This window comes from Mus caroli, chromosome 19 (assembly GCF_900094665.2).
Source record: "Mus caroli chromosome 19, CAROLI_EIJ_v1.1, whole genome shotgun sequence".
In the NCBI taxonomy this organism is placed as follows: domain Eukaryota; kingdom Metazoa; phylum Chordata; class Mammalia; order Rodentia; family Muridae; genus Mus; species Mus caroli.
In genome coordinates this window covers 20,532,056-20,548,181 of record NC_034588.1, presented here as the reverse complement: position 1 = coordinate 20,548,181, position 16,126 = coordinate 20,532,056, and the positions used below count along the sequence as shown (strand labels likewise).

Sequence of the window (16,126 nt, the reverse complement as noted above, 5' to 3'; positions counted from 1 at the left end):
TAATTCTGCAAAGCCATTTCTAGAGCTTTCTCCCATGGCTGTACCTACTGTGACGTCTGTACTTAGTCACAGATGCAAGATATCACCATGTTGTTTTTAAACACAAATGCCATGAGGATATGTACTTCACCAGGGCAGCAATTAGTTAAATATGATGCTTCTAATAAGAGGGAAAGCTATGCAGGAGTTAGAAATATAGGTTACAGTAAGCTCCATGTAGAGCTACTTCATCCCTCAATTCTTTTATGAAGTTTTACATTTGAACGTCACTGTGAGTGCTAACAGTTCAAGTGGACTGAACCTGTGGACCCTCTCTCCTCCCCTTTCTTGCTCTCTGTAATGAGGTCTTAGGATGTGAGTCTTATTCTGGCTCAGCCCTGGACCAGGTTGAGGCAGATCCAGGAGATAGAATGTGTCTGGGTTTGATCTACAGCACTGGAAAAAAACAAAGACAGATAAATAGATAGATCTATAGATAATGGATGAAAGATAATAAAGTCCCTAAAGACTATTCAGAGAAAAATGACACAGAAGGGTGTTTTAATTATTTGTAATTAAATAATTAAATCATCACCTGGGGAGAAAGTGTTCAACATCTAACCCTATGGGGAGATTCTCTCATTCAAATCACTACAAAGGTTCTGTGTATTTGCATATAAACAAGCACGTTATTAAAAAATAATGTCCCAGAATTCCAGGATAAGAAGCCTCATTGGTTGACTTATATTTTAAACTGTGTACTACTTTGTATTAGTTATTTTACAAAAAATTAGCCACTGAATCCATATAAAGTGTGAAAGCCATCACTCCTGCAATTCTTTACACACAGGCATGATGCAAATATGTGTGCTTACACACACACTCTGCCTTGGCTTATTAAAAAAAAAAATCAGCCTAGGACCAAGGGTTACAGGACACCCTGTTAAATCAGGATTACAGATAAGCAACAAAGTCTCTTAAGGTCAGTGTGTGCCATGCAACATTTAGAATATGCATCAGTAGTTCCAACTGCTCTATCTGGCAATCTGAGTGAATCTGGAGCCCACTGTGCTCATTAGGCAAAATACAGAATCCAAGCCAGGGTTCTGCACTCCATCAAATGAGAAACAAAAGTGTCCAGCTTTTTCACAGGGTTTATGAGAGGCTCAAGCTGGCTCCAGTGATTTATAAATAGTTAAGTCTCTAAAACTGAGTAACAAGTTGCTGTCAGTGTGTTGGTATCAAAATTCAAGCCATTTACTGGAACGTGATTTCTTCCCCTTCTATTTTGTTGTTTCTTAGAAGCCTTGGATACATACGGGCCCTCATATTTCTCTTCAAAAGAGGCAAGCAATGCTTCTGAAATAGGGAACGTACTATATAAAACAGCAAGAATTTCCTTCTCGTTGCCCGTCCTCCTGCACTGAGATGTGTAGAAGGGTCCACTGCTTAGTAAACTTCTTAAACACGTACTGTGTGCCACACCTTGAGGCTAGAGGTGGATAGAACAAATACGGTTGGCCATACATGAACGTGTGGTGTGCTAAATCTAACTGGGAAAGCAAACAGTTCAAAAGAACACTTCCCCAGCTGCCACTTCAGAATCACTTAGAAGTGTCTGCATAGCCTGCAGACCATGTCTCGTTCAGGGATGCTGATGGGTGGGGTTGAAGGCTGGTGGATACAGACTGTTTCATATGGGGGGGGGGTTACATAAACAGAGGGAGCAGGGTTTCCTGCCCTCAACCAAATACCCAGCAAACTGTGCCAAATTTGAAACAACTGAGACCCAGGCACAAGATGCAGTGCTGAGCCTCTAGTTTTGAGAAGATCAGAATTACCTAAGATAGAGGTTTCCAAACCATCCCAAGGTTCAGGCCAGGGGTTTGAGAGGAAACAGAATTGATGGGTAAAACTGTGCTCAACAGCAAAGGTCTGTATAAAACTGTGTGCTCCACCTGGTCATCCCAGCCGCTCCTCCTTGCTCTGTCAATCAATGGACGACTGCATTGACCTGCACTTTTAAAACGTTTTAAAACTATGACTACAGAGCAAAATGCTCATTTTGCAGATATTATGGGAGTTCTTTCTCTTCTTTCTAATATTATGCTTCTACCACTGGACATCATATGGTGTGTGTGTGTGTGTGTGTATGTATGTGAGTGTGTGTGTGTCTGTGTGTGAATGTGTGTGTGTGTCTGTGTGTGTGTGTGTCTGTGTGTGTGTGTGTCTGTGTGTGTGTGTGTCTGTGTGAGATGTGTGTATTCACGTGTGTTATGTGCAGACTTGAATGGGTTCCACTGCACATGTGTGAGAACAACCTTAAGCGTTGGTTTCATACAAGGTTTCATTGTTGCTGCTGCTGCTGCTGTTGCTGTTCCTATCACATATGTCAGGTTAGCTGGCATGCAAAGTTCCAGGCATTATCCTGTCTTCCATGTCACTATAGAAGCATTAGATTACAGACACATCCTTCTGCTCCCTGCTTTTGTATGGGTTCTGGGAATTTGAGCCCCCGGTCCTCATGCTTGCATACAAACATTTTACCCACTGACACATCTTCAAACCCCATATATTCTATCTTTGATCTTCTATACAGTACATCAAAGATGAAATGTGTCAACATCTGTTTGTTTTTAAATAGAAAATACTTCTTATCCCTTCTTACTATTATTCTTTATAATATACATAATGCAGAATTTAAAACAAGAAAATGTAAATATTTTAATAGATATGTGCCAATATACACACATAATATACATATGTTTATTCAGATGTATTTGTTTGTAAACACCACGGTGAAGCCTTCACAGGCATGTACATTTTCTTCTGGTCTGAATGAAGCTGAAATGTGCATCACTTCATTTGACAAACCTTATTGCATAATTCATGAGCAAAAGCACTCAGCTGTGCTCTGAGCAGTGTTGTTAGGCAGCGCAGTTACACAGGGAGCCTGAGCCTCCTGTCTTAATAAAGAACACACTTCTCATGGAAGCAGTATACTTATGAGACTGGTGGGAGCAAGATGCCTCTTCCCTTCCCAGTACACTTCTGAGACTGGTGGAGATGCTCATTAGCCATTGTGCTTGCCATCATCACTGTCCATATTCACTATGTTTTTCTTTACTTCACTGTTTTCTTTTCCAGCCAGGAGCCCTCTAGAGAGATCAGGCTGACCTTGAACTCACAATCTCCCCAAGTCAGTCTCCCCACTGATGGGATTAGGGGGCTTCCACACCAGGTCCAGCTCTTTTATGTTAGAGAAGCATGTCAGTATATCCGAGGAGTATCTTTGAGAAGATATTCTGAGAGCTGGTGTCTAACAGGGCAACATTCTCATTTAATGGAGGCCCTTTCTTTTTCTTTTCTTTTCTTTTCTTTTCTTTTTTTTTTTTAATTTCCTCAAGCTTTGTAAAGCTGCCTTCCCTTTCCAACAGCCTCATGACCTTCCCCTGTGGGTTCATCACTTGCTTTCCTGTTGGTAGTTGCTAAGGTAAACTTCTCTTTCAGAAAGGCCACTGAGGTCAGCAGGGTTTAAACCACACCCTGCATAGCCCTAAAGAAAAAGTGCAGACAAACCTCAGAGTGGCAGTTTCCAGTGTTGGCCTCTATTTACATTGGAGATTGCTGCTGGCAGTCTCCTTAAGCCCTCATAACATTCTGTAATCTTTTGACACAACGTTTGCGGTGTTAGCTACAATGAGAAGTTTCCCTGATGTCAGGGGGAATGTCCTTGGAGACAGCTGCGAAGTCACTGCGCAGGGAGTGCTGACCTCTGTCCTTTGTAATGCCTCCAAACTAGGAGTTTAACTTTAAAAAATAAAATAAAAACATTTCTCTCTTTAATGTGGAAATGCCACACGTTGGAATGTCTTCTGAATGCTTCTCACAAACTCTACATTCCAGAAAGGCAAAGAAGTATGCATGTTAACACTTCTTTGCATATCTCAACGTATTGTGGGGTTGACGTTTCAAAAAATATTAGCAGTAGGGACATATGTTATGGTAGTTAAGTATGGCATGAGTCACTGGTGAAGATACTAGCTGCCTTTAAATGTCATATTTCCTGGAGTGAAATTTAGGAATAACAGTGAGTAATTATTATAAGATTAGAAACTAATGAGAAATCTCCATAGTGAGAGAGATCTTAATGGTCTTTATATTTAAAAAAAAAAGCAGTGAACTCCTACTGTCAGGAGGAAGTTTACTCATTTATTTAAAAATATAGAAAATAAACCTGCTAAGAACCAAGCAGATATGTTGTGTGCTCTTAAATATGGAAAACCCTACCAAGGATGGTAGACAAGGAATTAGGCAAATATAAATTAATATAATGGGTGCTAAAAAGAACTTGGAAGACATATCCAATAACGTAGGTGGAGGTCAGCAAAGACTGCCTGGGAAGGGAAGTATACAGACAAGATCATCGTGTAGAGTTGGAGTTGTACATTGTGTAGCTACCCGTGATGGCTCTGTTGAGATTAGAGTATAATGAAGGGTCAAAGGACACTGCAAAGTCCGTTTCTATACAGAGAGAGGATACACCCTGCCCTAGCCCCGTGAGTTGTGCTCAAAGGGAAATGTGTACATGGTCATTTTGGGTTTGCTCTTTTAATTCAGGTTCCCCTTTTTTCCTGCTTTAAAACAGTATTTGAAGTTTCCCACATGAGAGTACTTTGCCATGCTAGATTTTATTCCAGAAGGAGTTTTCTTAGCAATGAGGATCCAAATAGAGCTGCAAAATTGTTCGCTCTTTCTCAATTATAGACCGTTTTCCCCATGACACTTTAGAAGTGGGTTGCCTATAAAGGAGGCAGTTCAAAGCAACACCCTCAGAACATCGCTTTCTCTGGACAGTTGGGTCTAAGTTAATACCTCCTAACTCTTATTCTCTACACAAAAATAAATCTAGAGCCAAGGGTTTCGTGTACTTTCACTGATTCAGAAAGAGAAGTCTCTGGGACGTGTATCATTACTAGGGACCTCAGATGGCAGCAATAAAACAGAGGAGCCATTACCATTGAAAACACACTGGGAAGGGTTGTGAAGCCATCATGAACACCCGGTCGAGTGACCCTTGCGGTCCAACAGGGACCTGTAAGCATACTGATTTTTATCAGCTAGTGTGTAGCACTGTATTGTCCAGACACTAACAATCCATAAGTCCTTTGTGAAAATGAATTACACTAAAGATTTACCCTGAGGGCTTCTCCTTGGGGTCTGGGCTGCCCTTGATAGACAGGCTTGTGTGTAGAGTGACTCTGTAAACCTTCGGGTCCTTGCTACCATATCTCCAGGACTATTTACTTTGGTGTGGTCTTCAGAACCAAAGGGTCTCTGATAATCAGAATCTAGCCCTTAAATATCGTTGGTTGTATCCAGTGAATCCATGACTTGTCAGCATCTTTCCAGTGTGAGGAGCGAAGACACACTACTATAGGTCAACTATATGGCAAACTACTGCACAGGCCAACCATAAAACACAGGACACTGCTATAGGTCAGCTGTAAGACATGTAAATGTTAGAAATCTTGATGTGTTGAGAACCTTCAGTATTAGAGGCAATGTGCTAAAATCTAGTGATTGTGTACCCAGCAGGAATGATACTAATAGAGAGGTCTCAAAAGCTCCCACACGGAAGCATCTGCTCCAGTGGATGCTAATAGAAAGAAAAAGAATAAGATTTTGCTCACAACAGAAATATTTACTTCTTGCCAAGGATATAAGTCACTGTGATGAAAAATATGCTTTTCTTCTTATAGGACTATGAATATAATTGTGAAAATATAAGATGACAAATGTGGTAGAGAAGAAAGTAGGTGGGGACAGCATGGTATGAGGAAAGGACGTGCACTGCGAGCCACGCCTTGTGTTTCTGGCTGTGATCTTGAGATGATGGATTAACTTTTGTGAATCTCTGGTTCTGCTTCATGGGATAATCTGATAGGAATAAGATGCAAGAATAAAGATGAAGAGTCTGCTGAATAACAAATACCAGTGCTCTTTCTTATTCCTCTCCCTTTTCCCCTTCCCCTCCCCCTCCCCCTCCCTCTCCCTCTTCTTCTGCTCTCTTCTCTTTGTCTCCCTCTTGCCTCTTTCATATTGGGGATTGAGCATAGGACCTTGTTTGTCCATATTGTACAGTCACTTTACCACCAAACCTCCTATGGCTGGCCTTGAACTTGTGCTCCCTTACTTCTGCCTCTGGGCAGCTGAGGTCTGCCACTATTGCTCAGCTGAATCTGTTTCCTAACAGATCATTTAGGAATTCTTAAAAGTTATGCTCATTTTTCTACTATTAAAATTGTAGTTTAAAAAAATAACAGGCTGACCAGGGGTGGTGGTGCATGCCTTTAATCCCAGCACTTGGGAGGCAGAGGCAGGCAGATTTCTGTGTTCGAGGCCAGCCTGGTCTACAAAGTGAGTTCCAGGACAGCCAAGGCTATACAGAGAAACCCTGTCTTGAAAAAAAACAAAACAAAACCAAACAAACAAACAAAAAATAACAGGCTAACATTTCAGAAAATTGGGAACCTCAAACAGGAAAGAATATGAAAATGACAGGTATTTGTGCTAGAGATTTTCAAACAATATTTTTTACTAGAAGTAATCAGTAGATTTATTGATGATTATGAATCTAGTTGAGAAAACTGGATCCTAATATTCAACTGTTTACTACAGTCCCTTTAACATTTGAAGAGTATTATTCCAATTATTTTAAAATAATCAACTGTTTATTTTTAGTTATGTACATGGGGGAATGTACAAATGATTGCAGGTACCTAAGAAGGTCAGAGGTATCAGACCTCCTTGAACTGTAGTTACAGCAAGCTGTGTGCTGCCCAATGTGAGTGCTGGGAAGAGAACTCAGGTGCACTGCATACTCTTAACCATTCTTAATCATTTCCATATGACCAGCTATTGTTGAGAACCCTTACCAACTGCATTTTCCATAGATATTCAGAATTTTTTATTTTTTGATAAGCCTTTGATAGACCAGAAAATCATAATTCTTTCAAATTTAAGTTTATGGCTTATATAGAATTAGGATACAAGTCTTTGGAAGAGACTATCTCAACAATAGGCATCTGGTCTCTTGTAGAGAGGAATGTTTGCCACTTGGTTTGGATGCATTGCTTTGCAGAATACTTTGATCAGCAGGTAGCTCCAGAGATGACTGCTTAATGCAGAGCATAATTGGGCAATGGGGTGGACAGCTAGGGAGAAGTTAGGAATGAGAAAAGGCTGTGTACCCAGTAGCAGAGAAACACCAGCCAAATGGATATAGCTGTGAAGGGCAGAAGGGGTCATCTGTGCAATTGAGGAGTTGATACCTGATTAGAAGGGTAGGACACTGCAGCAGTAGAATGTAGCATTAGTATCCAAGAGCTCCAGCATAAGGCAACAGTGAGGTTGCCAGGCATCCAAAAGATCATACTGACTGGGTAACTTCTGGGAAACATAAGCACTAACATTTATTAGGAGCTCGACAATATGCTAATTACTATATGATACGCTCTTATTGAATCTTTTAAATGCTAGAAAAGTCAGTGTTTTTTTTAAAATTCCCATCTTACCAATGGAGAAAGTGAATCTCAAATACTATAATTAACTTGCCCAAAATGACAGGGTTTCTAAATGGTGTGGCTAGAGTCTGAGCCAACGTCTGGCTGACAAGCCAGCTCCACTTGACCACTCTATACCATCTATTAGGCAGGGAAAGATCCAGAGGAAAAAAGGCATCAGGAAAGCAGGAAAGAATAGCAACATCATAGTCTGGATTCAGGGGCTAGACTACATACAGCCTTATGGAGGAAGCCAACAACAACAACTTATACACACAAATAACAAAAATGGACTCTGCAGGTTGCATTTAAATGTCCATGCACATGTATGTGCAACAATAATAGTCAGAGAAAAGGAGGCTATCAGTCCTAGAGTGGAGGAACACAGGAAGGGTGGAGGGAGAGGACACGGGAGGGACTGAACGAACGAAAGAGGAGAGAAGTGATGTAATTATATTTAAACTTAAATTTTATTTTGAAAATGAAGATGAGGAAATGCTGCTGTTACAACTAAAGGACTTGTAACTCAATAATAAATGACAAATAACCCATCCTATTTGTTTGTTTGTTTATTTATCTATTTATTTATTTATTTTGTAGTTTTTTTAATGTATTAGTGGTCTTCTGCAGGTACACGTACATGCCAGAAGAAGACATCAGGTCCCTTTATAGACGGTTGTGAGCCCACCTGTAATTGCTGGAAATTAAACTCAGGACCTCTGGAAGAGCAGCCAGTGCTCTTAACTGCTTAGCCATCTTTCCATTCCCAAATAACCTATTTTCTTAATGGGAAAAGAATTTGTATATGTTCGCTTGCAAAGAAGGCATACAAGTGGCCAATAGACACAGGAAAGGTATTCTGCATCCTAAATCATTAGATAAATAGGCATACTGGGATACCACTTTATATGTACCAGGATGACTCTTATAAAGAAAGATGGACAATACCAGGTATAAATAGTTCTATCTATAGGTAAAGAGTAGGATGAATACGTTGTGGGTAGGATGCAAACACTGTATCCATAGAAGAATTTCTGGCAGTTCCTCAAAAAGCTAAACATAGAGTTATCATATGATCAGTGAATAAGGGTCTCATCAGTGAGAGACTTGAACATTCATTCACTGAAAACTCGTTGAGTGTTCGCAATAGCCTCCCTGCTCATCATAGCAAGAAGATAGAATAGCACAAACATTTGTCAGCTGGTGACTGAAGGGTGCAAAATGGGACTGTGCACTAAGAAGAAATGATGTTCTAACACAGGTGAACCTTGAAGACACCTGAGGAACCGTGCCAGTCATATGCATACTATAAGGCTCTACTTACAAGCCACTCTCAGAACAAGCAAATTACACTGTGGTCTCCAGAGGCTCATGAGAGGAGAGTGAAGAACGACTGTGAACGAGTTTAGAAATTTGGTTTGGATGGCACAAATGTTCTAGAATCCAACAATAATGAGATGGTTTTACAACTTTGCGAATGCTCGGAAAACCACTGAATTGTATTAAAAGGGTAGATTCTATGACGAGTGAATTCTGTGTAAAGTTAGAGTCCTGATGTCAGTCTGACCATTGTGGAATAAATCCTGGGCATTGCTTCCCTCAGTGGTATGTTTCTCTTTAATAAAGCAGGCTCTACAGGAATTTTACTAGTTATGGCACAGAGAAGCCACTTTATAGCCATCTCTTGCTCATTCTATATTCAATTTTACAAATCTCTAAATATATCATGTTCCTTCTAGTTTAATTTAGCTGTAGCATGACCACAAAAATACAGTGTTGCTTTGAAATCCCAAGTAGCAGTTACAACCAGCTTCAGTCCAAGAGCCCACTCAACCTAATTAGCAACAGCTCCATGGGGCTCTGTGTTTACAGAGATCCTGAGGCTGGCTCCAGGCTGGGTATGAAAAGTGGACTCAGAGATTCAGAGCAGTGATCTTAGACTAGGCAGTGGTAGATAAGGTAGGAACATTTGAGTTGGTTAATTAAGCTAGGACAATGCATTGCTCTGCTAGGTAGATAAGCCTGAGAGCACACTCTGATACAACTAGTAGACATATTCATGTTCATACAGCATGACCCAGAACTTAACTGGAGATCTGGAATCTCAACATTTTGAAACAGTCAGTATTTATGGATGACATGTCAAAAATCCCTCAATAAATAGCACCAACTGTTTCATAAATTTGATACCAAGGTATTTTGAATAATACAATATACGCTTCAAAGGCTCTTAACAAGCAATCATTAGCATATGCTTACAAGGATATTCTAAGTGAGAAAGAATATCTAGACAGATGGGAGGGGTAGTCTTCCATAGGAAACGATAGATTTACCAAGGGCTATTTTGGAGAAAATTATGGCACCCTCTCCCTGCAACTTATATAATTGCTGACCACTCCATGACTAGGAGTAGGATTGTATACACAACTCCTTGCTCCATACTGGAATTTGGTCCGGCTTAGGCTTAGGTCTTGGGCATGTTATTGTAATCACTGGGAGTATATATGCACATCTGTCCTGCTGTGTCCAGTAGACAATGCTTCCTTGGAGTCATCACCTCCTCTGTCGGACTCTTACACTCTTTCTACTCCTTCTGCAATGATCCCTCAGCCATGGAAGGGAAGAGAGTTTGGTATATATGAAGTCTTGGAACCTCAGCCAGTTGTAGACCACTAAGTTAACCACCACCCACTACCACAGATTGTCTTTATTGAGGTGAAGTCACCCTCCTGCCTGATCCTTCATGTATCAGGAATTAGAGGTGTGCATCGCTGTGACCAGTTCAACACAGGCTTTATAACCACCCTCGGCCAAAAGGACAGATAGCACTGATTGTTGGCTGATATGAACCTTATATTACACACATTCAGGGACATTTGAGTTCTACTTAAACCATCTGATCCCTCTAAAACATGCTAAAGGAACCTATGATGCACTTTCTGTGATAGGCAAAGGGAGCCTAGACAATGAGCCCTATTTCTTTGGAGTGGAAGCGGTCCCTCCAGATGACTCTAGATACAAATGTGAAAACCTCAAGTCTTGAGCTTTCTCTGCTGTAATGTGGGGGAAATGGAGGGAACTAAGGCAGGAGAAACTGGGAAATGCCCAGGAGAGCTGAGCCTCTGCAGCAGCAGCTTTGAGATTTGTCATAGATGCTGGCAGCCACAGTTCGGAACTTTCTTCTTTCCTCTCTTATGTTTTGCTTCCCACCTCTTTACTTCTGCAGGAAAAGTGGCACTCTCCGCACCTCCCCATCTGCCTTAGTTAGGGTTTTATTGGTGCCAAAAAGACCATGACTGAAAGCAACTTGGGCATAAAAAGGTTTTCAGATGAGGACCATCTCTGAGAGGAGTCAGAGTAGGAAACAAAACAAGTACCTGGAAGCAGGAGCTGGAGCAGAAACCACGCTGCTTACTGGCTTGCTCCTCCTGGCTTGCTCAGTTTGTTTTCTTATGCACCTCAAGATGACCTTCCTAGGGATGGTGTTGCCCAAAGTGGGCTGGGCCTACCCATCTCAACCATCAACCAAACAAATGCCCTGTGGGCTTTCCTATAGGCCAACTGATGGAGGCATTTTCTCTCCTCAGATGACTCCAGTTTGACTCAAATCAACAAAAATCTAACCAACACACAGTCCCTTCTCCACTCCGATTCACTTCCTGCCTACTGAGATGTCCTGAACAAAGAGCGGTGAAAACAGGGTGGCATGAACACATCCCCTGAGATCACAGTGATCCAAATCTTTACTAACCAACCCCTTGGTATCTAGAGCTTAATTTCATGATTGAGAACTAGTAGGCACCACAGCTTGTGAATGGTGAGTGGGTACCACACATTTAGGGCAGTGCCTGGTCCCTGAGGATTAGCTGTACAAAGGACACCTGGTGGCGGGAATAGCTTTAAGGATCAGGCTTACCTCATGGGTGACCTGAGATGGTTCTCAAAGCTATTGTCACTCATGAGCAGCTTCCACGTGAAGATTGCCTACTGGAGATAAGCTTGATCTTGGAATCTTCCAGCTCAGCAAGATGGCATTCTGTGTCCTACATGGAGGCTGATCATTTGCTGAGCAGCTGCTGACCTATCAGAACTGGCCACAGTTAGAGAGATCCTAGCTGTGATAGCCAGTGGGGGCAATAAGTGTGGGAAGATGAGCAGAAGGAAATCAAGCAAAATATATGTATTTCAGAGCTTTCTGGTAAGAGTTCATTGTTAAGGACCAGGGGTGGTGTGGGCAGCCACATGATAGAAAGCAATGGGTTGATTCAGGCACAAAGGTGGAAGCTTCATATGTAGACATATGCAGTCTACAACTTACACTTCCAAAGACCAATAAGCAAATGAATCGCTAGACTATGAGTCTAAGAGTGGCCAGAGTAGTGTGGAAGGCTTACACTGGTGTTCTTGGCTTCATCACACCGCTCCCACCCCATCCTTCATAGGAATATGAGTCCATTTCCTGGCCAGCTGGCAGAATGCCACTTATCCATATTAGCGGGATAGAGCCAGAGACAGAAGATGATGGCAGAGAATTAGAGAAAATAGGAGGATAGAGAAGGTAACAGGAGACAGAGGAGAGAAAGAGGAGGAGAAACAGCGAATTAAAAAAGGAAGACAGAATGGGAGTAATCCTGCTGTGTTCACTGCTTTCCAAGCCCTGTGCAATGTATTCTACATACACTTTCTATTTAGATATCAGAGCTGTGAGATTTATATTTGGTTAGGAAAGAGTCTAGGGAACAGGAAGCTAATTCTTAAATTAAAAAAAAAAAAAAAAAAAAGGCTTACACTTTGTCTGGCTAGGTCCCAAGAGCCAGGCTGAGTAACTAAATCAATTTAGTCTATTCTAATGATACAAGCTAAATGCAAATTAAATCATTTGTTCTGGGAGGGGGAGGGTTGAGTGCACCAAGTCATCCTGTTTTGAGGCTTTTGGGTCTAGGCTGCTCATCTTGTTCCCTAGATTCAATGTCCAGAGCCTGCACCCTACCCATGTGAGGACCAGGATGCCTAGTTCATTGTGCTAAATGAACCTGATGTGGGATGTAGAAAGGCACCGATCATTGGCCTGTGTCAGAGTTCAGAGGAGTTGGAGGGCTGGAAAACTGGACAGGGCACTCCACTCTCTTGAGAGGCCCACATCTCAAGACACCTCAGCCTGTTGTCAAATGGGGAAGTGGCTGCCATATGGTCAAACCGTGTAGCGGTGTCCAGCCTTTGACCCTGTCATATGATATCCTTTACAAATGTGTTGGGATGCATTAATACACTATAGGATGCATGAGGCCCACAGGGTATGGTTAGATGTGGCCATTTCACAGGAGACCAGGGACCCAGTGTTCAGGCAATACCGTTGGGATGATGCAATGCAAGCTCTGTCTTCCTACAGATTTATGGGACCAAACAGTTGTCCTTTCTCCAGGTTGCATCAGAAGACTAATTCCTTGTCTTTGATCCTCTCCCTTCCAGGCCATTATGTCTATGTGGACACCTCTTTTGCCAGGCAAGGGGAGAAAGCTGTACTGCTGAGTTCTGATTTGCAGGCTGAGGAGTGGAACTGTTTGCGCCTGGTCTACCAGATAACCACACCTCCGGGATCTGTGTCAGACCCCAGCCAGCTGAACCTCTATGTGAGATTTGAGGATGAGAGCTTTGATCGCTTGCTTTGGTCCACTAAGGAGCCTTCAGACAGCTGGCTCATAGCCAGTCTGGACCTTCAAAACACCTCCAAGAAATTCAAGGTAAGTGGGGTTTAAGAGGAAAATGTGAGGGCGTGTAACATGTGCTTTATGCTATATGAGGTCTTAGAGAAGTGGTTCCAACCTTCTGAATGCTACAACCCTTAAATACAGTTCCTCATGTTGTGGTGATTCTCCAACCATAAAACTATTTTTGTTGCTACTTCATAACTGTAATTTTGCTACTGCTATGAATTGTAACATAAGTTTCTGTGTTTTCTGATGGTCTTAGACAACCCCAATGAAAGGGTCATCTACCCCCATAGAGGTCACAACCCACAGGTTGAAAAGCACTGTTTTATAACAAGTAATTCACTACAGTTAGTTACATCATGGAAAATTAATGTAAGTTAATATTTGCTCATTCCTTAAAAGAGTGTCTTCACAGACTTTCTCCATCTACTAAAAAAAAAAAAAAAAAAAAAAAAAAAGTAAGACTCTAAATGCTGCCTATGTTGACCTCTTCAGTGAGAATGGATTGTCAGGAGTATTTTTGTTGCCAACAATTTTGCTTCACCCTTCTGCATTGTTTGTGGGATATGTTTATGTTATCTTCCTGATGTGTTAGCTGCTCCAAGATTTGAACAAGGCATTATCATAAAAGGGAACACTAAAATGCTTGCAAAGAGGAAACTTAGGCATGTTTCTTTTCCTTTTCAAAGAGGCTAATTGTTTCTCTGTGGTGATCTGAGAGGAAGGCAGAGGATGTAAGAGGTGGGATGTGTAGTTGAGCCAGGACAGAGCTAGAGTGTGGCACACATAAGAGTGTCGCTGAGGATACCACAGAGCCACCAGGAGACCCTATTCCTAGTGCATTCCATTCCTAGGTTCAATTCTCTTCTTTGAAAGGCTTTAAAACAGAGCATCTCCCTTTAGCCCAGTCTGTTGGGGGTTTCCCCAACAGGTAGCCACTGAGAAAAAGAACATTGGGAGTCTGAGTTCCTATTTCACGTTATCCTCCTATGGCTATCAGACTCCAAGCTGCCTGAATACTTGCAGAATATCCTCCTGTAGCCACAAAAGTAAAAGCTATGTGAGAACCAAAGCCAGACGTGAAATCTGTCTACCACCTCCATGAACACAGGGGAAGGTGGAGGTTAGGCTAGCACGGAAGAGCATATGACTCCAGGCTTCTGATGGAGACTTCACTCAGGTCAAAGTCCTCAGGGTATGTATGTGTTTGTGTGTGCACAGGTACAAATGCACACATACACAGTCCATAGTAAAATTCATTCAGCAGCTATGAACCGTACTGAGTAACAGCTCCTCACTAAGAACTGAAATTTTGGACAAGAAACACAGTGTTTTGATGCCTGATTCCTTTCCCCTGTATGCTGTACAGATTTTGATAGAAGGTGTCCTGGGACAAGGAAACACGGCTAGCATTGCCCTGTTTGAAATCAAGATGACAGCCGGCTACTGTATTGGTGAGTGAGTTTTGTGATTGTGGCAACGAAATGCAAATCTCTTCCTACGTCCACAGCCAGAAAGCAGTAAATCGATCCTGAAGGCTGAATGAGTCTCGGAGCATGATACAAAATGCTAGCATTTGTTCTTTGCTAGGGTCACCTGAAGATGGGACATTGATCCTCCATCTTCAGTGTGGAAAGGCTCATTAGCATTTGCTCTAACTGGCTGGGTTAACAAGCAAAACCAACTTCTCCCTCGGGAGATGCTCTCTAACCCCACCCAGCTCTGATAAAAATAATTGCTGGTTTGCTGTGAACTGTGTGTGTGTGTGTGTGTGTGTGTGTGTGTGTGTGTGTGTGTGCCCTTTGCAAGAAAAGCAGACAATCTATCTTGTCACCTACTTTCCTGTTAAACTGCTGCTGCTGCTATCTTAATGATCTCCATTGTCACTTAGATCCTAGCTGGTGTAGGCAGGATCAATTGTCTACGTGACAGTTTTGAGAAGGCAGGAAGAGAGGACAGCCCCTGGTCCACGGGTGCCTGACTATTCGTCCTTAGACACCGGCCATAACACTTTATGTGATGAGAGGCTGGTGTCTGCAAAGGTGCACATGGGAGGAATGGGTTCTTTGCGGGGCTGAGGCTGTAAGATCTGAGCAGACAGGTGCAGACCCCAGAGCTGAGTTGTCAGAACCCTCAGGGGGCTTCCTACAGAGACAGGACTCAGGGCAGGGAGCCTGGGTTTCTGGAATTATGAGGTAGGGAGGTGCTAGAGTTAGCCTGCAGGGGACAGGCGTGCAGCTGTGGCTTCAATATGATGGCACTGGTGTCCATGAACTGGAAAGAAGGAAATACAGATACATAGGACCTAGGAAAATCCCAGAAGAGACACGGATTTGCAGGGATTATAGAATGAGGACCTTAAACTGGGGGGGTTGGGATCAGAGAGTAGAAAAGAAAAAAAATCAGTAGATCTGAGAGATGCCTCAGCATTGACAGTATTTAGACTGAAGACTCAGCTGAAGTCAGTGAAGGGTCAAAGCCGCTCCTGAACAAGGAGCCTCCATGAATGCCCTGTGCTCTGGCTTCTATGTTTGGTCTTTCACTGATACCTCTAATGCAACGAAGAAAAAGAGACTAAAAAAAAAATGTACTTTATGTATATGCAGAGAACTTCCATCCAGGCTCCTCCTTTGAGTAGTCTGGGTGCTGCCGTTCCACACATAGAAGCAGTCAGACACATTTGGGGAGCTCCGCTGGATCAGTCCCTGACTGCATGTGCACATGTGCATGTACACACACACACACACACACACACACACGTGTCCTCATTGCCTGTAAAAAAGAAGAAAGAAAGAAAGAAAGAAAGAAAGAAAGAAAGAAAGAAAGAAAGAAAGAAAGAAAGAGAGAGGGGGGAGGGAGGGAGAGAGGGAG

The 16,126-nt window shown here is 42.3% G+C and overlaps 1 protein-coding gene across 1 annotated transcript in view; it reads left to right on the top strand.

The window, feature by feature from the left end:
* The window catches only part of Mamdc2 (MAM domain containing 2), a 149,015-nt gene that overhangs the window by 56,078 nt on the left and 76,811 nt on the right, over positions 1–16,126 (top strand). Inside the window, exons 3-4 of the mRNA XM_021152082.1 lie at positions 13,014–13,285; positions 14,625–14,709. Of these exons, the coding sequence (XP_021007741.1) occupies positions 13,014–13,285; positions 14,625–14,709 (357 nt within the window). The remainder of the gene's footprint in view (positions 1–13,013; positions 13,286–14,624; positions 14,710–16,126) is intronic.